The sequence below is a fragment of the Marmota flaviventris genome, chromosome 16 (assembly GCF_047511675.1).
Source record: "Marmota flaviventris isolate mMarFla1 chromosome 16, mMarFla1.hap1, whole genome shotgun sequence".
NCBI classification, from domain to species: Eukaryota; Metazoa; Chordata; class Mammalia; order Rodentia; family Sciuridae; genus Marmota; species Marmota flaviventris.
Window position 1 is genome coordinate 16,824,930 of NC_092513.1, and position 22,897 is coordinate 16,847,826.

General features: G+C 34.9%; 1 protein-coding gene across 2 annotated transcripts in view; it reads right to left on the reverse strand.

The window, feature by feature from the left end:
* Positions 1-22,897, reverse strand: part of Malt1 (MALT1 paracaspase) — a 60,244-nt gene that overhangs the window by 24,209 nt on the left and 13,138 nt on the right. Inside the window, exons 3-9 of one of the 2 annotated variants that reach the window (XM_071602712.1) lie at positions 18,358-18,479; positions 14,334-14,493; positions 13,540-13,718; positions 11,919-12,015; positions 11,158-11,190; positions 8,513-8,539; positions 4,516-4,548 (exon numbers count right to left, since the gene is read on the reverse strand). In XM_071602712.1, the coding sequence (XP_071458813.1) occupies positions 4,516-4,548; positions 8,513-8,539; positions 11,158-11,190; positions 11,919-12,015; positions 13,540-13,718; positions 14,334-14,493; positions 18,358-18,479 (651 nt within the window). The remainder of the gene's footprint in view (positions 1-4,515; positions 4,549-8,512; positions 8,540-11,157; positions 11,191-11,918; positions 12,016-13,539; positions 13,719-14,333; positions 14,494-18,357; positions 18,480-22,897) is intronic. The other variant, XM_027949028.2, reaches the window with a different exon arrangement.

Here is a 22,897-nt window from a genome sequence, read left to right on the forward strand (position 1 = left end):
CCTTGCCTCATCTACTTGTGAAGCAGTTCCTTGATGGCAGGAGAACTGGGGTGGATTTAGAACAGAGAAGCAGATGCTATGGTTGAAATGAGAGATGACAAAGACTTATTCCAGAAAACTGGTTGTGGAAAGAGAAAGAAAGAGTAAAACTTTAGAGAAAGGACAGAGAAAAAAATGGTAAAATTTGAATTTGAGGAGTTAAGGGAGAAGAATAAAGAAAAAACTTCAAAACAGTAACTATACAATTTATGTTTGGGTTTTCATATAAAAAAATAAATGCAAGAAATTTTTTATGAAAACATTAACTGTAAGAACCATCCACAACTTTTTGAACACAACCCATTCATTTAGTGGAAAAAGAAACATGGGGTTGAGGGTGTAGCTCAGGAGTAGAGCTCATGTTAGCATGCATGAGGCCCTGCATTCCATCCCCAGAACTGCTACCCCCAAAAATAGGATTAAAAAAATAAACAAAAATGCTAATTCATTACACAAAAGAAAAATGAAACCATTTCAGAAAGATATTTTAACTACATGATCTAGACCTCTTCTGAAGTTTAATGCAGTGTTCTTCAAAAATTGGTAAAGTTTTATATGATTAATTTTGTACCTAATAAGTCTAATTATTATGTTACTTATTCAAAATGAGTTAATATCCCTTAGTACCTAGAAAAGGGACTGGTACAAATTAAGTGCTATTAAATATTTGTTAAATAAAAAAAAATCTTTGCATATGCATCAAAAATTGAGTAACAGCATACAATCTGACTGGCTAAATATATAGTCCTTATTATTCTGATGCATTAAACTTTTTAATGACTCTCCCCCCATGTTTTACAAACTAAAAATACGTGAGCAAAGCTATCTTGGATGCTGCGGTCCTGATCACTAAGTAACTGCACACCAATGATTGTTTCTAAAGGAAAACAGTCAAGAATCATCTGCTGAACCCAGATGAACTGCAGAATCATGAGAGAGAAGAAAACTCCTGTTTTTAAGATAGTAAATTTTGGAATACTGTTATTCAGCAATAGACTACACTACCACTCTAATCTGTAAATTCCTTTCCTAGGACTCTGCCTTCCCACAGTACTGACCTGCTTATTCCCTACCCAGGTCTCATATCTCCATGCTCACCATGCTTCATTCCTTCTGCCTCAAATACTATTCTCACTTTGTCTACTTGGGATCCTCCTATTTATCTGAAAATTCTCACCTGGGCTTTGCCTCTTAGGTAACGCCTTCCCTGGGTTCTTCTTGAACAAATTTGATTACCATCTTCCATGAACAATTTCTGAACTATTTCTAAATTCCTTACCTATTTCTTGTATGGCATGTATTATATATCTATTTGTGTTATAGCACGCATCATGTACTCATTATTCACTTAACATCTGCGTCCCTTATTAGGATTGCAATGCCCTGAGTTCAGGAGCCAAGGCTTATTCTCTTACTTCACAAAGGGTAGCATAGATGAGACATTTAACGTTTGGTGAATTTCATGATAAAAGCTAAGCTGATCTTTAGTTTATCTTACTATTCTTTCAATTAGTACAGCTTGAGAAAGGACACCCAACATAAAAGAAGCTGTGGAACTCCTGGGTATATCAGGGTATATCAATACTCCTGGGTATTGATCCTCAGCTATGAAATTTGTAATCCTAAACAAGTTTCATTAAACACTTAAAGAGTTTTAGCTGGCACAATGGCTCATGCCTGTAATCCCAGTGACAGGAAGCTGAGGCAAGAGGATCAAAAGTTCAAGGCTTGCCTTAGCAATATAGCAAGGTCCCAAGCAACTTAGCAAGAACTTATCTCTAAATAAAAAAATATAAAGTACCTTGGGTTCAGTCTATAGTACCAACAAACCACTTATAGCTTTAAATTATCATCTACAAAACATGAGGAAAGTGTCTACATCTCAAGGCATAATTATACATTTCACCAAGTGAAAACACTTAGTTTACTGGTATTACACTAATATTAGTGTATTTGATATTCTACGAAACCATCTTCAACTATCAGCCGGTTACATTTGGACCTCATCATACTGTGTACTTACATACTTATATAAGGATAGAATAGCCATGGCTTTGTTCAGGATACTATTCTAATAGGACTTCCTTAATAACTGAGGCTTAGGGTTCTAGAGGAAAGATAACAGACCTGCAATGCACTACAACTTACCACTATGAATGAAACAGAGCAGCTTTTTAAAAAAATGCAGTAATTCCTAGTCCCTTGTCTTCTTTAGCACCAAAGGCTTTACCTTCACTGTTGCCAGTTCCATGAGCAAATCCTGAACCTTGCTGTCACCTAAGCTGCTGCACCTCTGAAACCCCAAACAATGTTATTTCTTCTTTGGCCTCTTATTTGTTAACATTTTTGCCCCTATATTTTTTCTTTCAACTCAGTAAACTCTTAGTCTCCTGATCCTCATATTCTCCTGCTTTTTCTTGGTAGTACTGGTGGTTGGACCCTACTGGGGGTTGAACATGCTAGGCAAGTACTCTTTCACTGAACTACACCCCCAGCCCATCTACTAAACTTTTTAAGGCTGTCTTTCCTTGTGTAGTCTTTATCCCTTGTTTAATTTCTCTAAATACTTGCTCCTTCTGGATGTGCCCTGTAAACTCTACCTCAGTGCCTGGCTTGCAGAAAGGAGCAGGAAAACTAGTCCATCAGTCTTCCTTCTCTAAGAAGCTGAATTGTTACAGAGAAGTCACAAAACTGATTTGTACCATTATAAATCCTAATTTTTTAAAAAAATATTTATTTTTTAGTTTTAAGTGGACCCAATATCTTTATTTTATATTTATGCAGTGCTGAGGATTGAACTCAGTGCCTCAAGCATGCTAGGTGAGCACTCTACCATTGAATCACAACCCCAGCCCATAAATCCTAACTTTTAAAAGTCTTAGTTTGACTCCTTCCATATTCTTGGAGATGGTAGCTTTAATTTTCTTTAGCCCCTAAATCTCTGCTATTGCCCAAGTTCTATATTTAATCTTACTCTACTCTTTTTCTCAATTCTTTAAACAGAATTACCCAGAAAGGAAAACCATCAATTGAAAAATGTCATCTTCCTGACAAATCTTTCTACATCTTTACCAATCTCTCCTTCCTGCTAAATCACCCCTCTCTCTCCCACAAAATAAGGTTTCAATATTCCACTTAGAGCCAATTTCTCCTTTTCCCATCTTGGCCCAAATCCCTAATATCTCTATGAACTTACTCCATAAATTGTCTTCTCTTTGATGGAACCCTGTAACCTCTCACCTGCAGTTTCAGGAGAGCCCACCTCTCAAATGTAAAGCCTTGTATTTCTCCCACCTTTTCAAGAACATTGATTATACATCTATCCAATGAATCTTGCATTGCCATTTTCCTCAACAAACTAATTTGTTTTTGTTTTCACATGTTCACTTCTTTTTTTTTTTTAAGTTTTTAGTTGTAGATGGACACAATACCTTTATTTTATTTGTTTATTTTTATGTGGTGCCAGGGATCAAACTCAGTGCCTCATACATGCTAGGCAAGCACTCACCACTGAGCCCCAACTCCGGCCACATGTTCACTTCTGAATTATTCTTTATCTACATATTTTACCTACATCTGAACCGCCAGCAAAAGCTCAGTAACTGACTCATGTTAGGTGGGCGCTGTTGACATTTCACTAAAAGTAAAAATGGCTTCTTCAGTAATCAAATCCAGTGGTGAATTTTAGATATTTCCTTACCTGACTTCCACTGAAATAAATATATTGACTGTTTTTACCCTTTTTAAATGTTAATCTGCTAACTTTTACATGGTATGAATCTCCTGGATATTCTCCAATTTTCTTGGTTTTCTCCCTTATATTTTCTTCTCTAAGCATTCTTTAAATGCAACTGTTCAGTTATATCTTGCCCTTCATTCTCTTCTGTTCCCACTGGACAGGATGGGAAATCAAATGCCAAAATTTACTGCAATCCCTATGGCTTTTCTAATTTCTACCCCACCAAGAAGTCATGTTAAGCACTTCCTTTTTATGATCTATTTAACAGGCACATGTTTCTCTTTGATTACATATAGTGAAAAACACAGAAATCACGCCACAAAAACCGACCCCTGAAATGGAATTTGTCATCTTTTTAAAGCCTCTTTCTTTTCTAATTTCTTCTAAAAATATTAAAAATAAATGCTTGGTCCTAAATGGATTACACCTGTAATCTTAGCAACAACTTGGGAGACTAAGGCAGGAGGATTACAAGTTCAAGGCCAGCTCTGGCAAGTTAGCAAGACCCTGTCTCAAAATAAAAGTAAAAATAAAAATAAAAAAGGCTGGGAAGTGGCTCAGTGGTAGAGCACCCTGGGTTCAATCCCAGTACCAGGAAAAAAAAAAAAAAAAAAAAGGTCTCAACATTCAAATGTTTATAAAACCAAGTTAAAATATCTTAAATCCCTTCATGATCATTAAAAATAGAATTAAATTATGTTAATTATATTTGATTATGCACTTTAAACTCTACTCACCCAAAGGCTGGTCAGTTGTTTGCTCTTTATTATCTATATAAAGATAAAGAAAGCAAAATAGATGTTATTATTTATGATACAAATATTTTCAGAGCTAAAGATGTGAGAAAAGTAATGAATGAAAACATCAGCAAAGTCATTAAAATGAAGAATATGGTAGAACAGAATTCACTAAAGGCTGGAAAGGGGAGGGGAGATAGACAATGGGCACCAAAACACAGAGGAGGTGAAGGAGTTCTGTCATACTATACCCAAAGGACTTAAAAACAGAATACTACAGGGACACAACCACATCAATATTTATAGCAGCACAATTCACAATACCTAAACTGTAGAACCAACCTAGATGCTTTTCAGTAGATGAATGGATAAAGAAAATGTGGTACATATACACAATGGAATATTATTCAGCATTAAAAGAGAATTAAATCATGGCATTTGCAGGTAAATGGATGGAGTTGGAGAATATAATGCTAAGTAAAGTCTGCCAATCCCCCAAAAACCCAAATGCCGAATGTTTTCTCTGATTTAAGGATGCTGATTCATATTGTGGTTGGGTGGGGGTGTGGGAGAATTGGATGAACTCTGGATAGGGCAAGGGGGGAGGGAGGGGGTATTTGGGTAGAAAAGGTGGAATGAGATGGACATCATTACCCTAAGTACATGTTTGAAGACGAATGATGTGACTCTACTTTGTGTACAACCAGAGATATGAAAAACTGTGCTCTATATGTGTAATATAAATTGTAATGCATTCTGCTGTCATATATAACAAATTAAAAAAAAACCCTGCAACTGCATACACATTTCGAAATAATGAGAGAAGCATTTGAAGGTTCCTTACACACAGGACTGATAACATTTGAGATGAAGATGCTAATTATAGCGTGATATGATCATTACACACTGTATACATGTATCAGATTACATTGTGCTCCATAAATAAGTACAAATATTATATGTCAATTAAAATATAAAGAATTTAACCCTGGGTTCAACTGCAAGCAAAACAAAACAACAAAAACAAAGAAAGACTTTAAAAGGAAAAAAAAGTACATCTAGTTCCTAATAACTAATTTACTGTTTTAAAATTTTCAGATTTTTAAATTAGTGCTTTAGAGTTATGTGTTATAGCTGGGTTCATCCCAACAAATTCATATATGCATGGAATTCAATTTCAGATCATGATCCCCCACTTTTCCTTTCCATCCTCCCATCCCTCCCCTGTTGTCCTTCCTCTATTCCTTTCATTCATCTATTTATATTTGATTATTTTACTTATACATAAAGGTGAAATTCACACACACACACACATACACACACACACGATTTTTAAAGAATTCATTCTGTATTACCCTTCCATTTCCCATCCCTCCATTCTGCCTCTAAAATCTTCTATACTACTGATCTTCCCTTTAAGAATTCCAGATTTTTAATAAAACTATATAAGGATGAATGGAATTGGAATCAAGGTAGGGGAGTTCCTTTGATAACTGAATGACAAAACTGGGGTAATAATCCTTAATACTTTACTAGCAATAACAATCTGAAAATGGGAGTGGTGTTAAGAATAAGTACCAGCAGTAACACTGATGCTTTGGTTGGCACTGTTATAACTGCTCTCTACACAACAGATTTAATTAGACCTCACTTTACCCCATGAAGTATGTGTTATCATCAACTCCATCATACAGATAAAGAAAGAGGTTCAACTCAGTCACTTGCCCAAAGCTGTCAAGCTGGTAGTAGCAAATCTAGATTTTGACTGAAGGAGTCTCATTCTTTTTTTTTTTTTTTTTAAAGAGAGAGTGAGAGAGAGAGGGAAAGAGAGAGAGAGAGAATTTTTAATATTTATTTTTTAGTTTTCCGTGGACACAACATCTTTGTTGGTATGTGGTGCTGAGGATCGAACCCTGGCCGCACGCATGCCAGGCGAGCGTGCTACCACTTGAGCCACATCCCCAGCCCAGGAGTCTCATTCTTGATCCTACACTTTTACCTTTATTCTACATAGAATGAAATCCCTCTCATCCTTGAAAGCCACCAGGAAGAGAGGGAGGGAAAGATGCAGTTCAATCCACTGTATGCCCAATTCTGTAGGGAGGGTAACTATTCACACATTTAGTAAAATAAATGCTACAGGAGCCTATTACAAACACAAACTTTGCCCACGTCACTTTTTTTTTTTTTTTGTACCAGGGATTGAAACCAGGAGTGCTTAACCACTAAGCCTCATTCCCAATCCTTATAATATTTTATTTAGAAATAGGGTCTTGCTGAGTTGCTTAGGGCCTCACTAAGTTGTTGAGGCTGGCTTTGAACTCGCAATCCTTCTGCCTCAGCTTCCTGAGCCATGGTGATTACAGGCATGTGCTACTGGCCAGCCATGTGTCCCTCTTTTTAAACTCAATTTTTTTGTCTCTATGAATCTTGGGGAGTTAAGGAAGAAGAGGGGCAGGAAAATTTTAGAAGTTTAGTAATGGATGTAAGCAGAAGGTTTTATGAAATAACTTCACAATGTTCATAAAAGGGCAAGAAATAATAAATTTAGGAATAAGGATTCAATGTAGACCAAGTGAAACAACATCTGATGGTTCTCAACTGTATTCAGTTCTGCATGTTTGAAGCAAGTCTCAGGCTTCACATGAATTCGAGGATATCACAGCAAGGAAACTGATATATTTTGGTAATGGTGTTTTGTTTGTTTTTTTTTTTTTGCTTTATCTAGGTTGCCAATAGGCAATTAGCACAGCTCAAACAGCATTTAGAATGATAGATCTTTATTAATGAAATAGAAAACTATTAATTAAATAGTTTAAACTATTAATTAAATACTTCATTTAATTAACAGCAAATAGCAAATAGGAGCTTGGGTATAGCTCAGTGGTAGAGTGGTTGCATGGCATGCACAAGGCCCTGGGTTTGATTCCTCACATTGCCAAAACCAAAAACCAAACAAACAAAAACTCCAAACAAAAACACACAAACTAGTTATGTGTGTTAAAATAACGAGAAATAATGACTTTCTATAGACATTAGATTATATAATTCCCTTCTTAATTATTGCTGCATGCTTTTACTTTCAAATCTATTCACAGTCTCACAAATCTATCTGCACCTTTTAGAATGCTCATAAGCTATACTGACATCCTCTGCTTTACATTTTGATAGACCTTTTATCCTAGTTAAAGTCTTCCTTTATCTTGTTCAGAAATCTGTTCTGATTAAAATCAGCCTAGATTCTTAATACAGCCTGCATATTCTTGCCATCTGTCAGTCTCTTAATGGTCACTGAGAAGCCTACCTGCATAGTGCCAGCTTTCCCCATTCACACACATCTCACCTCAGGTGAAGGTGACCTACCCAGCTACTTCAGATGCATTCTTTGCCTCCAGAATGGAGAACATGGGCTAAAGTATGACCTGTTCGGAAATGTAGCCTGTCACTTTTTTTTTGCAGTGCTGTGAATCAAACGTAGGGCTTCAAGCATGCTAGCCATGAGTTGCACTGAGTTGCACTCCAGCCACTATCACTCTTTCAAACCTACTTTCCTTTTACCAAATTAAAGATCATCATATTACCCATTAACTCTTGTTTATGATATAAGGAATAATGCACAATTATAAAAAATACAATAGTATTTTATGCTGCCTCAAATACTTAGTTTTCTACCATTAGTTTTGTTTCACTTGCATGAAATTCAACTTCATGTAAGTAATTTCAACTCTAAATTATATTCTTTCAACAAAAAAATTACTATTATTACTGTACCAAGAATTATCTATGGTGTTTTTACTGTATTCAATCACTTAAAAATTTAAAACTAGGGGCTGGGGTTGTGGGTCAGCGGTAGAGCGCTCACCTAGCATGTGCAAGGCCCTGGGTTTGATCCTCAGCACAACATAAAAATAAATAAACAAAATAAAGGTATTGTGTACAATTAAAAAAAATATTTAAAAAAATTTAAACTAAAACATTTTATGTTTGTACTACTCACCAGGATGCCCAAAATCATTTAGTTCATCTGAAACAGAATAAGGGAAAATACATTACTTTAAATAATCTGCCAATTTCACACAAACAGACTAGAGAAGTAGTTTTTGAGTTCTTAAATTATGTCATAATGTTTTATTAGTTTAGAACTTTTCAAACTAAATGAAGAAGCCATGCAAATACTGCATAGGAAAGAATGCTGTTGTGGACATCATTTAGGACTATTAAGCTACTGTTGCTTTCATTAAATACTGAAAATTTAAATAAATTCACTCACAATTTGTTCAAAGTTTTAGATATTCTGGCCAATTATGGGGGGGGGGAACTCACAAGAGGTCTATTTGTGGCAACTGTAAACTTCTTGAAACTAACAAAACTTTAATTTTAGAACATTATAAAATTTACAAAACTACTGAAAGATAGTGAAGAGGGGTCCTGTACTCACTGACTTAGTCCCCTCCCCCCTTTTTAATCATCTTAGGTTAGTATGGTGTATCTGTCATGACTAATGAGCCATTTTATATTCTTTTTTGTTCTAGGACTCCATTTAGGAAACAATTGCTCAGACATTCCTTATTTCCAATGAATTTGACAGTCTTGAGGAGAAATTGGTCAGGTATTTTGTAGAATGTCCTTTTACTGGGCTTTACCTGACGTTTTCCTCCTGGTTACTCATGGTTTCTCAAAAAGTGATTATGCTTCAGGGAAGTAGAGTGGTTTTAGAATTAGCCTGTACCCACTCTGGGTCATCTTACCATGGCTCAAGAACAGTTAAAATATTCCAAGCAAATGTCCATGTCAATATAGCCACTATTTCTAAAATTCTTCAAAAAATTTTATGAAGGTAAAAACTAACATTAACAATACATTGCAAATGTTATACTATTCATAAAGTGTTATGCAGAAATTTTATTATTATATGTGGCATAAATCAATCTAAGAGTGGTATGAAGCAGTGCATGGGGTGTGGAAAATTTCTTCTGCCTTCAGTTTTAGACTACATTCATTTCCAGTAGTTATGTCAGTACATTCTTAGCAAGGCTGTTTCACACGTTTGTCATACAGTTAGGTGCTTTGGGCATATTCTGCATTCCATTGTGGGGGACCCTTCCTCTGGTCTACTAAGTGATTGTTTAAAATCTGTACATGTGCATTACTGCTGCAGTTTTAACATAGGACAGATTCCATGCCACCCAAACCCCTAGACTTCACCTATTCAACCTCTGTCCCTTGTCCTAATCAAACATTTTAACAAAATACACAAAATGAAATAGAGGACATTATATTTTGTAGGTTAAAAAAAGATATAACATGGGATACTGTTCACAATATGTATCAATTCACCAACTATAAAATATCTCATCTTTATAGGCTCTTTAGAAAAAATTGGATCTAACTTTTCATTCTGAAATTTTTGGAGCAACTTCACCACTAGACTTTCATCTCTACGTGTTCTGAATAGAGCTGTCTGAAAAAAACAAATTTTTGTATTTTTTTGCCACTGAAAAAAATTACTTGAGAAATTGTGCAGGTATAGAAGCAGCATGGCAGGGTGATAATCACATGCATCACCATGAAGCCAAATGACAGTGCTCTCTTTTTATTTATTTTCACAGTGGTCAGGTATCCAATATTAGGATGTTTAAAAGAAAATATGCAATTAGGCAAAAAGGAGTTAGAGAGATGTTTGATGAGTAAATCTTCACATGGCTCTCTCACCTAGGGTTAACAGATCATGGATTAGAACTCCCTTATGTGAGAAAATTCTTATTTATTACCATGTACCAGGATAAAAACAATAGTTACAGTATTTTAAAGTGATATGATATGAAAGACAGGAGATATGAAAGACAAGAAAACCAGAAAACATGATTTAACATTATTTTCTTACTTTATCCAAGTAGAACCCAAGATTATGTAGTAGTCTGAAGAGGCAGCAAGTGAAAAAATACTTTGCTATCCACAGACATAATTTTAAAAATCAATGCGACAGCACACTAAGGGAAGGTATCTAAGTTTTAATATTTACTCTTTACTCATTACAATTTAAGTACAATGTTTGGCTAATTAAAATATATTAGAAGTTTGTGTTAAAGTAGATTTTCCATTTTTTACACATTATGGTACAGGTGACTATAATCTATAGATTTGTAGCTTAAAAAATTCTTGTATTATTTTCAGAATATTTACTATTTGATTAAAACATGTAATAAACAACAAATCTCCTGTTCTGAAACTTTTATAGTAACTACATTTGCATTTGGGAGGCATCTTATAAAGGCTAACAGATAAAGTAATCTAAACAAATATTCATGACAATATAGCTACATATTATATAAATTTTTGTATGATAAAAATCAACATTAAGGATTAATCACAAATGTTCATTATTTAAAACAAGTTATGCAGGAGCTTTGTTATATACAACAGAAAATCAACTTAAGACTAATAATTTCAGAATTTCGGTTTAATAGCATCTGTGGCAATTCATAAAACTTCAATGACTAACATACATTATTCTTCAATCAAAATAATTTCTTAGAGCTAGTATTTTTTCCATCACTGCACTCAGTAAGCTAGAGCACTTCACCAGTCCCCAGAGCAACCAGCATGCAAGAGCCTTGGTCTTGAACCAAAGAATTACACTACCTTCAGTGCACTCCACTGCCTCATCTGTTCTTCCTTGTTTCAGAGAAAACAAATTTGAATACATTATAATTCATGATCTTATGAAGGGCAGCCATCAAGCAAAGAGATAAATAGCACAAAAACATGTGGGCACACCAACCCATGCATCACCATCATCTACTACTAACAACAGGATCACATACATAGTAAGCTTCAATAGCATAAACTCCCCAATTATGCTGTTAATAGTGGGGATTGTTGAGTAATAATTATGTTTTCCTTTATGAGTCTGTGATGTTTACTTTTTAAAATGTTTTATTAAAAATCTTTTTCTGGGCTGGGGTTGTGACTAAAAGGTAGAGCGCTTGCCTAGCATGCGTGAGGCATTGGGTTTGATCCTCAGTAACACATAAAGTAAAATAAAGACCTTACACCTAGAACTAAAAAGTAAGTATTTAAAAAAATCTTTTTCTATCAAATCAAGTTTTTTTTGTATGTAAAGCTTTAAAGAATATGTTTTTTTTTTGCCATGAATATTTAAAATAAACTAAAACATTTCAAGAAAATTAAAATTACCTAAATGGCTTTTGTTTGGATTCACTTTGCTTTTTGTATGTGACTCTAGATATGAATTTAGTGTGCATTCTCTCAAATTCTATATAAAACAATATAACTCCTGACATCAAACACACTGTTAAATAGTATGGGGTTAAAATGTAGAATTTCTTTTGCATAAATGTTTCAGTTTATATAGCTTACATTATATGAGTAATACAGCTTACCTATGATGACATCTACCTTCTTGCTATCCTGACTGTCTCGATCATTATAAACATGACACCAGTAGGTTCCTTGATGTTCTAAATCCACATAGGGCACCTGTATCAATATTAGAACACATACACATTTCACCTTAAAGTTTTAATTTAAATTGGCTTGGAGAAAAGTCATCTTGTACTAAAAAAAATTTCTAAAACATTTCAGAAGGCTTTAAACGTTCTTAGATTATTTCCATTTACTAGGCTAAATAGTAGCAAGGAAATAATATGATTTCAATATGGTGAGTTTGGCATAATACTATTTGGAATTTTATACAGATGCCAGGATTAAATTCTAATTTAAGAACCAATTAATTTAATTTATTTTTATTTTTTCAAAACAGAAAATAAATATTTTAATGTACTGTTACATTCATTTCCATTAGAATATATTTATGGAACTTACACCGATACCATTTTTAATTGGCTATTCTTTCTATTTACATGTAGTTATTTACCTCTCAGAGGTTAGCAATTTAGGAATAATTATTAAAATAATAATTTACTTACATATTGGTTTTCCCCAAGTGCAGGATTAAATATCAGATACTAAATTTATAACCACATTTGTCAACACTTTATATTTTACCTTCTTATACTAACATTAGGAGGAAATCCTTGATTTTACAATGTAATGTTAGAATGTGCAAGTATTAAAAGTTCATTAGAGTAAAACTGAACCTCAAGTCATTATATGTCATAATAACCAAGGTACATAATTTTACATAGTTTTGTAACTGCAATATTATTATATACAAAAATGTCCTATGTAAGTCTTAATTTGGCTTATGATATCAATTAGCTAAAAAATTATTCATTAGCAAAATAAAGCTTTATTTGAGAAAGTTATCTTATTTAAGTTAAATACATTTTAGTACTGTATGTAAAGTTTTAATATTTGGTAAGGAAAATTTATTCTTATCATCCCTTCTTTTAATTTATTCTACATACATTTTTGGTAATAGCTTCTATTTCCTATTATAGGGAGAATCTTGCCCTGGGTTATACAGTACAGTGGGTTATAATTATTTATGTAACTTTTATCAATTAATTAAACTTAACTTTCATGATATCCTTTTATTTATCTATAAAATAAGGGTAATGAAATAATATATTACCCCTAAGATCTCTTCCAGTTCTAAAATATAATAGTAAAGAGTAAATTATATAAATTTGTACATTTATAAAAATGTACCTCTTAAAATGATTTCAAAATAGCCTTGTAAAATATGAATTTTTATGTTGCAAAACTGTCAACCACAATTTACTTTCTTACTCAGTTCTAAAATATACTTACTTTATCAAGTCTCCTTAGAATATGTTGAAATAATGTCAAAACCAAGATGTTGTATTTGAGCATTATAAACATTGTCGGTAATGCTTATATAATTTTTGGTTAACATAGATACAGCCCTCATTATGAAATGAAATAAAGTCAGCAGAACCAATTAATTTTAAATCAAAAGGGACTTGAAATAAAAATATTGAAAACATTCAAGCACCTTGAAGAATATGAGTTTTAGTGTTCACTTTTCATTTTAATTCTACCATTTATTTCCCCAAACCCCCCAAATCAACTACCTACCATGTATAGCTTTTTTGTCTCATGTGGTAATGGTGATTCATTTTTGAACCACTGGTAGTGAGGAATAGGGCTTCCAATAGCAACACACTGTAAAACCAATGTGCTGCCTAGCATTAGCTTTTGGGACTTTGGTTCAACACAAATTTGCAACCTGGATTCAGACAAGCTATCCGGACTTCCTTAAATTAAAAGAAAAAAATCTCTAGGTTAAAAATAAAAAACACATTTTTCCTATAATTAAAAAAAATACATAAGTCCAAGCTCACTATTCAGTTTTTACAATCTTTAAAAACATTTGCCAAATTAAGTTTCTCAAAACTGTAGTATTACCAGAAACATTAAGAGCTGTTCTGAGGATAAGCAAGTGCTATGACAAGTAAGTTCAGAAAATTCTGAATTAAGCAAAGTTAACAGGCAGGTAATGGGGAGAAAATAAGCTTGAGATGGAGATGCTGTGCATGAAGGCAGAGTAATAGGTAATGTAGGTAATGGAAACTGCAGGGTAGAGGAGCTCAGCAACAGGGACCAGACTGAGAAGATTCTGTGTTATCTTAGAAGATGGCGTGAGCATGCAAGTGTGCATATGCACGAACACACACACACACACACACACACACACACACACACGAAAGATGATTAAACCACATGGGGTCAAATCTTAGTGACTAGTGACAATGTATTAGACAAAGTATGTATGTGAGCTTTTGTTACTATTTTGACACTCTGAAGTTCTTTTAAAGTAAAAAGAGTTAAGGCAATTCATCAATCAATATTAAACTTCTTTTGTCACTTACTCCGGAAGCTTTCTGTTACTTCTGTCACATCACAAACATCCAGCTGTGACCACTGGCTGAATTCAAAGGTAAGATTATTATTAACACGACAGACATAAAAGCCTGCATCTTTTACATGCACAGTGTTAAAAATAAGTTCTGATGCATTTCCATATGGAATCTGTGAAGGAATAAGGGAATATAAGTGTATATTAATCAAAAAGGCATCTTAAAATATATGACATAATTCATGATATAAATTTGGTAATTTTCCCCCTCCAAGTTCTGAAATATTAAAAAAAACAAATAATAGCATTTGGAGTTATTTAGGACTTGAGTTAATATAAATCAAGAGCCTTTTTAAAAAAAATCATTAAAAGGAGTGAGATGTCCTCCAAATATCTTCTTGAAACTAATAGAAAAGCTGCTCTGCTATAAAAACAGTTCAAATGTTCAGTACTGAAAGGATTTGCAAATGCACCCTTTGTAAGTTAAGTAGCATATAACATGATAAACATCACTGTGGTGTGGAGAAAACACAATTAGACCTGGCTATAACTTTAAGTTCAGACCAAATGAGCTGTGAATACATGGACACATTATTTCACCTCATCTACAAAATTCTGTAAGAGGATAATCTTCTTTAACAAACCATATCCAGCTGGGCAGAAAAGGGTTATGGAAAGCATGTAAGTGATGGGAGGGATGGCCACCCAGGGTCTCCTGAGTTCTTCTGCCTGGGCTCTCTCAGTGTATTAAGGTTTCTTTCACCTTTGCTGCTCCCAGCAATTCATCAACTCCACCCAACTTGGGCATACTGCCAAGGGGCTTCCTCAAGTGCTGCCTCATTATGTTACAGCAGCCCCTTGCAAGGTTATTTCAAGGAGACTGCAACTCTTCCTTTCCATACTCCAACCAACTCAACTCTCGGTACAAGAGCAAGAGCATTTCACTGAAAATGGAACTACTGGGATGAGAGGCTGTACTTAGCATGGCCTGACAATCCTTTTATGTTACCCTGCTAAGCCTGCTTTCCCATTAGATGATTCAGTAAACTTTCAAATCTCTTGCAATCCTACTTCTCTCAGGCATTGAATACAGAGAGAAATTCTTTCCTCTTGCTGCCACTGAATCACAAACCCACCTATCAGTGCCCATGCCTATTTATAACTCCCCTCTTCCTTCCTGTTCAGATGGAAGATGCATCTTTCTAACAAAGACTGCTTGGGCTAAAGACCTGTGAAGACCCACTTGGCACCTCAAGAGTTGGTGTGAAGATTGTATTAAATGAAAGACATCTGGGATTAAACAGAAGCAGAAAAAAGTCTTCTCATATGTCCCTTTTCTGACCAAAAGAAGAAAATTCTGGGAAATGAGGCTGCTATAAATTCCCTCCTAGGGTAACTTCTGCTCCTTGGAAGGTGACCAGAGTAAACTTACTATAAATCCCCTCTCCAGTTTTATGGCTATGAAGAACAGGAAAAGACTCAGCACCACTCAAAGATTATCACAAACTTTCCTACTCCCCTTATTCTTCTAGAAATTCTTTGTTATTTTCCACAGAAGTTTCTATGCAACTTAGGTATTTAACCAGTTAGCAAGTAACTTCTTTGTAGATTCCTGCATATATATGAATAACCTCCTTCTCTTGCTATTTGCAGGTTCCCATCACTGGAGGCAGAGCAAACACTTTTCTTTTCCAAAAATCCCATCCCCTCTGATTTTGCTCCTGCAATGCATCTATTTCTCCCATTTACTCTATCACTCTCCCAAACACACTCTAGTACCTTCTACCTTAAGTCAAAAAACAAACCTGCCTTGACTCCACATGCCTCCTCCAGGAAGTACTGAAGAAGCTGACCACCCTTTCTTCTTGAAATACTTTATTTTTTATTTTTCCTGGTTTCTTTACTGGTTCATCCTTTAATACTGAACTCTCAATGTTATCTATCTCACCAGATATCCAAACTGCCTAGCTGATTCACTTGGATGTATAATAGACATTTCAAATTTAACATGTCTAAAGTCAAATCCTTGATGTTTCTCCCTAAATCCATTGCAGTCTTCTCAACACCTCAGCATAAATATGTCCCAGATGCTCAAGTGGAAAAACCTAGTCACCATCCTCTACCTTTCTTCCTTCTTCCTCATGTTCCACATCCTAGCTATCAGCTGACCAACTCTATCCAAAATACAAGCTGAAATACTCTGGGATCCATCTCTACTGCTTTACCCAACTCCATACTAGGATTATTTCTTTTCCAGCACAGTCAGTAGATACCTGGTCTTCTTGATGTTCTCTGTTTCCTTCAAATGTTTTTGTGTTAAAAACATAAATCCTCTCATACTACTTATCTTGCTTAAAACCTTTTGTGGCTTCTCACTTTATGCTTATTTTCTTACCACATGCTTATTTTCTCCTAGCTCTGAACTCAAAGAAATGATCACATTTGCTTACCATCCCCTCCCCCTGAAATGGGCAGAGACCTTGCATTTTACTGCTCCATTGTTATGCCTTCGAATGTGACCTGGCACAAAACAGGTGCTCCACAAATACTTAAGTGGATATCTCCTAAAATAGACCGAGGAACATAAGAGTGGTCTGGTAAAACTTGACTTGTTAGAATTTTCAAATCCACTACAGGGCTGAGGATGTAGCTCAGCGGTAGAGCATTTGCTTAGCACCTATGAGGTCCTCGGTTTCATCCCAACAGGACACACAAAAAAGTCTTTTCTAAAATCCACTTTAGCTCTTCATATCTAAGATGTACTCCACAACCACTACATTTACACCTTTCTCCAATCAGGAAAAACCTAAAAAATGTAGGTTTAATGCAGTAGGGTTTTTCTATTACTTATCTTGCAAAAGGTGTTTATTCAAATAAAAGCAACTTTGCAATAGAAAAAAAAATGGTAAAAATACCTTTCACTACTATGTTCCAACAGCCAAGGCACATATTTAATTCTTATAACTCCTGATGGTAGGAGTTCATGTGGTGAATAACAGTAGTCAGGGTTCCAACACAGACCTGTCTAGCTCCAAAACCTACATGTAATCTTTTTACTACATTCCATAGTTGCTCTACTTTACCTATGAAGGGATGGAAATAAAAAAAAATGATATAAAACCACAAACTTTTTCTATGGTTTAAGGTGATTCCATGTAAGCAAAGATCATAATCTCATGGCTCTTTTACTTGGTTACAGATTTGCAAATGGAGCCTTGGCATCAAGTTTAAGGATGTTGAATTTACTGTGACGAACAGGTTGAAAAGAAAATGCATGGAGTTTCAAGGTGTAATGTTGGAGAAAAGTGGGTGAAGGAGAGGGAGTGAAACAGAAAAGCCCACAAAAGTGGATATACATGGGACAACTAGACAGAAATCCCTAATGGCAGGGTGGCTCAAAATTTTTCAAGAAAAGATAATTCTAATGTGATTTTAAATTACTTATTGAGAGGTGCAGGCATCTAATCCTTCTACAAGTGGAATAAATGCCCCACTCTGTGAACCTTAATTTTATTTAAGAATGGATAGGACCAGGGGTATGGCTCAGTGACAGAGTGCTTGCCCAGCATGTGCAAAGACCTGGGTTCAATTCCCAGCAAAAAAAAGAAGGTCTATATCTTCTAAAATAACATAGTTCTGTAGAATTCTTCAAATAATAACATTGCATTAGCTTTTCATGTAGCCTTCAAAGACTTTTAGCTAAGAATTGTGGTTGAAATATAATCTGTTGTAAAGAAATTGGAAGATATGTTAAAATGTACCAGTGATGGTTCCTATTTGCTAACACTGTTGCCCTGAGTAATCCCTATTTCCCACAATTTTTATAGTGGAAAACTGATTTCATTATTGTTTACATTGTTTTGGCAATTTTGGAATTATGTTACCATAATAAAGATTTTTGAATACTTCATTAATAATATTAACAATATCTATCAGACTCTTAGCCAAATTCCTAAAATTGCAGTTAGGACAAAAATATTAATTAATTTTCAATCTTTTTCTCTTCTTGAAGAAATTAAAACACTTAAAAAAATTACCTCTTTATTCATTTTGAACCATTGGTATTGTACAAAAGGATGTCCAGTTGCCCGGCAACACAGTTTCACAAACTGTCCAGCCAAGACTGCCTTTGATTCTGGGTTTACAGTGATCTTTAATCCTTAAGAAAAAAAAAAAAAAGTTGTGTAAATAAAGTCACAAAAGATGGGTTCTCCTTGTATATGTCTGAAACCCAAAAAGGAAATATTTTGAAAATAACCTGTATATTAATCTTTGTCATAAATGTGTTTATTCAAATAAAAGTAACTTGCTTCTACATTAGTTTATGAGGTTGTGAGCTGTAGGCTTTGTAGAATCTTGAGGAAAGAAACTTACCTGCAAAAGACATTGATTTAATCTACTTCCACATGACTGGAGGAGAATTACATTTCTTCAATTCTTAGACATGTTTTCCCTACATTCTAATACTTCTGAAATCAGGATGCGCGTCACAGCAGACGCTTGCCAGGCAACAGTATACTGTAGTTCTCAGGGACTGTTCATGCAAATACCTGGTCCAAAATGCTCACATGGCTGGGATTTCAACTGAGTTAGGTACACTATTAGTAAAATAAGAATTAAATTTAAATGTCTGCTGTGGGGTGTCAATGTGTCACCTAAAATTCGTGTGGTGGAAATAGTCCTCCAGACAACAGTGTTGGGAGGAGGGCCAGTGGGAGGGGTTTAGATCATGTGGGCTCCATCCTCACCAATGGATTACTACACTATAAAAAGAGCTCTCAGGAGTGAGTTCACTCTCTTGCTTTTCTGCTATGTAAAGACACAATAGCCATGCTTGCCATTCTACCTTGTGTCATGTGAAGCTAAAGCAAGAAGGCTCTCATCACATATCCATGCCTTGATCTTAAACTTTCAGCCTCTAGAAATGGAAAAGTAAATTTTGTTCTTTAGAAATTACCCAGTCTGGCTGGGTGTGGTGGCACATGCCTGTAATCCCAGTGTTCAGGAGGCTGAGGTAGGAGGATCACTAGTTTGAGGTCAGTCTCAGCAACTCAACAAGGCCCTAAGCAACTTAGTGAGAATTTGTCTCAAAATAAAAAATGCTGGGGATGTGGCTCAGTGATTAAGCATCCCTGGGTTCAATCCTGGGTTAAAAAAAAAAGGGGGGAAAGTAATTTCCCAGTCTGTGGCATTCTATTTAGTAGAACAAAACAGATTAAGTAAGATGATAGCATAAAAATGTCATGAAATGATCATATTATGACTTAGCACTGATATGAAACCTAAGCTTTGGGGTAATCTATTTGCAGCAATAGATAACTGACATTACAAAGTTAGGAAGTTTTATATTTGCCAAGATTATAATCCATAAAACTTGGTTAACTTATTTTCAGGAAGAAGAAAAGATCATTAAAACTTCCTGATCCTACTTGTTTTCTCACTTATCCTGAATGTGATCTCAAAACTGTTTTTTTTCCTCTACAACCCACTAATCCAAAGTAACAAAACAAGATTACAAGTAATGAGGAGAGATTAGAAATAATAGCAATCTTAATATATCAGAGGTACTAAGCTTTTATAAAAAAAACTGCTTAAAAGTAAAATGTGAAACCATACCAGAAAGATACCAAATAAAAACAAAACTTGAGTAAATATTTATTGCATACCTAGCACAATTGATGATCTGGAGAAATCCTAGACAGTCTTTAGCAAATTAGTACAATTTCTCAAAAAAACAAAAAATTAAAGCTCTTGACAGGGGAGAGACTTCAGTTTCATTAATCATTTATATTGAGGATGAATGAAGTTCAGAATTTTTCTGAAATCTGTGACACATATTGGTGGGAAAGTTTTATTTATTTATTTATTTATTAATATATATTTTTCAGCTTTCGGTGGACACAACATCTTTGTTTGTATGTGGTGCTGAGGATCGAACCCGGGCCACACGCATGCCAGGCGAGCGCGCTACCACTTGAGCCATGTTCCCAGCCCCAACAAAACTATATTTTAATGACTCCACATTTATCATTATCTACTTGGGAAGTCTTACAGCACAATTTTAAAATGTAGATATTCTGATTTTCCAGGTTTAGGTATGATAAGAAGGGGAGACAGTTGCAACAATGATGAAAAGGAAAAAAATAAATCTGAAAAATATAGCTTTGATTAAACTGGCTTTAAATATGGATGGCCTCAGTACCTCCAGACACAATCAGACTGCCCCGCCAGTTCCTGCAGGTTTCCAACGGGAAAGGTTGCAGCCTACCATCATCTGACCAGTTACTCAGGATTAAAACTTGGAGCAGTCATCCTTGAATGCTGCCTCCTCATTCGTCATTCTGCACTTGCAATCTGTATGCAAGCCCTGTCCATTAAGCTTTTCCATGTCTCACCATCTTTCAGTACCTCAATCTTTTTTTTTTTTTTGTACCAGGGGTTGAACCTAGGGGCTCTTAACCTCTGAGCCACATCCCCAGCCCTTTTTTCTATTTTATTTAGAGACAGGGTCTTACTGAGTTGCTTAGGACCTTGATAAGTTGCTAAAGCTGGCAAAAAAAAGTACCTTCTCCTACCTCAGCCTCGAAAACCACTAGGATTAAAGGTGTGTCCACCACACCTGGCTCAAGTGCCTCAATCTTAATCCAAGCTGCTGTTAGCTATGGAGTGATAATAAGCCTGTTCACTTATTTCCTTACTTCCAACCAACAGTCCAAATATCTACTAAAACATAAATTAATTCAAAATCACTCATGTAATTAAAACCCTCGAGTGCCCTTCCACTATACTTGGAATAAAATTCCAACTCCTTACCACAGTTCACAAAGCCCCACATGAGCTTTTCTCAATCATTCAGCTCTCTTACTAAAATGTTAGCAGCTTCTCTGGGAAACATCTCTAAATTAGCTACCTTTCCACCCCAAGTTCCCTATTACCTGAAATACCCTTTCTTGCTGCCTATCTAACCTATTAAAATAAAAACTCTGTGAGAGCAAGGACCATGTTTGTCTTAATCACCAGTTTACTCCACACCTAGAGTAGTGCAGCACCTGTCAAACATAGTGGTACAGTGGGGTTCAACATGCAGTTGTTAAGTGAATGTGCAGAATAATAAAAATTATTGTAGCAGTAATTTACTGGCTGTTTAATATGCACCAGCATTTTTATCATTACCCTCCAAAATAACTATAAAATGTAGATATGAATTATATCTATGTTGCAATAAAAAGAAGTAATTTACAGAAGATCACACAAATTATCTCTTTTTTCCTTGTAAAAAAAGGCAGAACCAGGATGTGAATCTGTACTTTTTCCAGTGATTGTCAATGTATTCGCCACAGTAATCTTATCTTTGCCCCAATAAGCCTTTCTTACTGAAGACAGTGTCAGGCAAAGCAACTCTGTACCATAATACTGCTTACAAATTTACCATGGCACTTATTCTCTGTAATTATATAAAAAGACAAGAGACAATAACTACAGAAATTAAAAGGCTTTCTTCCTAGAGAGTCTTATAATGGAATGAATGACTTTACTGGAAGAGAATCACATGGCATAGATGTTCTAAAGGCATCTTTCCTTTGTGTGGGACACAAAACTAAATGATTTCTAAAGAAGATTCCAATTCAGTTTGTAAACTGGCCCTATACCAAAAATTTTAGTACAGTCTAGTCTTTAACAACAAGTACATATATTTTGTTGTTATGTATATACACATACAGATATATGTATACATATATGTATGTGTGTGTATATATATAAATAAATAAACCCTATCACTTATTGCTTCAAAGACTGAGAATTTATAGGCAAAATGAGATTTGGAAACTGCCCCCAGTGAGTAGTAAAGCAAAGAAATTGCAACACCTCCCATTTAAACCACACACATTTCCTTCCTCCCACGATGCCTTGTATGACAGGGAACCATGGTCAACCCTTAACCACCCCTGTGCAGCGCCAACTAGTCAGAAGGTGCTGAACAAAGGTAAGGAAAGAATCTGGCATCATGCTATGTAGGATGTAGCAAGGTACACAACTGAAAGTTCTATTTTAAATGGTGAATGCACAGTTTCCTGGCAAACAAGCATATTTTCAGATAACATCTGCAAAGAAGTCAAGAGAAGTTACTTGATTTCCTGTAAGCCTGGGAGAATGTGACTAGATATGATGGAACTAAGGATTGTGCTTTACAAACATACACACACACACATAGACACACACACATATTATATTAAGCAATAAAACAAAGTTTAAAATATTGCTAGAATTACAAAAAAGGTAAATTAGGACGATTCTTGGTTTGAAAAAAGGATTCATCATAGATTCACTTTAAGTTATTTTCACAATTCATGTAAATATTGATGTAATTTACAAACACCCTTTCCAGAAACAGATCTATTGAATGTGTTTAAATACATCTAACTTTCAGAGGCCATGAACAAAAAACAAAAACAAAAACAAAAAAAAACCCCAAAAAACCATCAGCTTCCAACTAAAATGTTTTCTCAAAGTTACTCTAAAAATTTCTAAGCTATCACAGCAAACTATCAATGTACCCTACAGCATTCCAGAATAAAC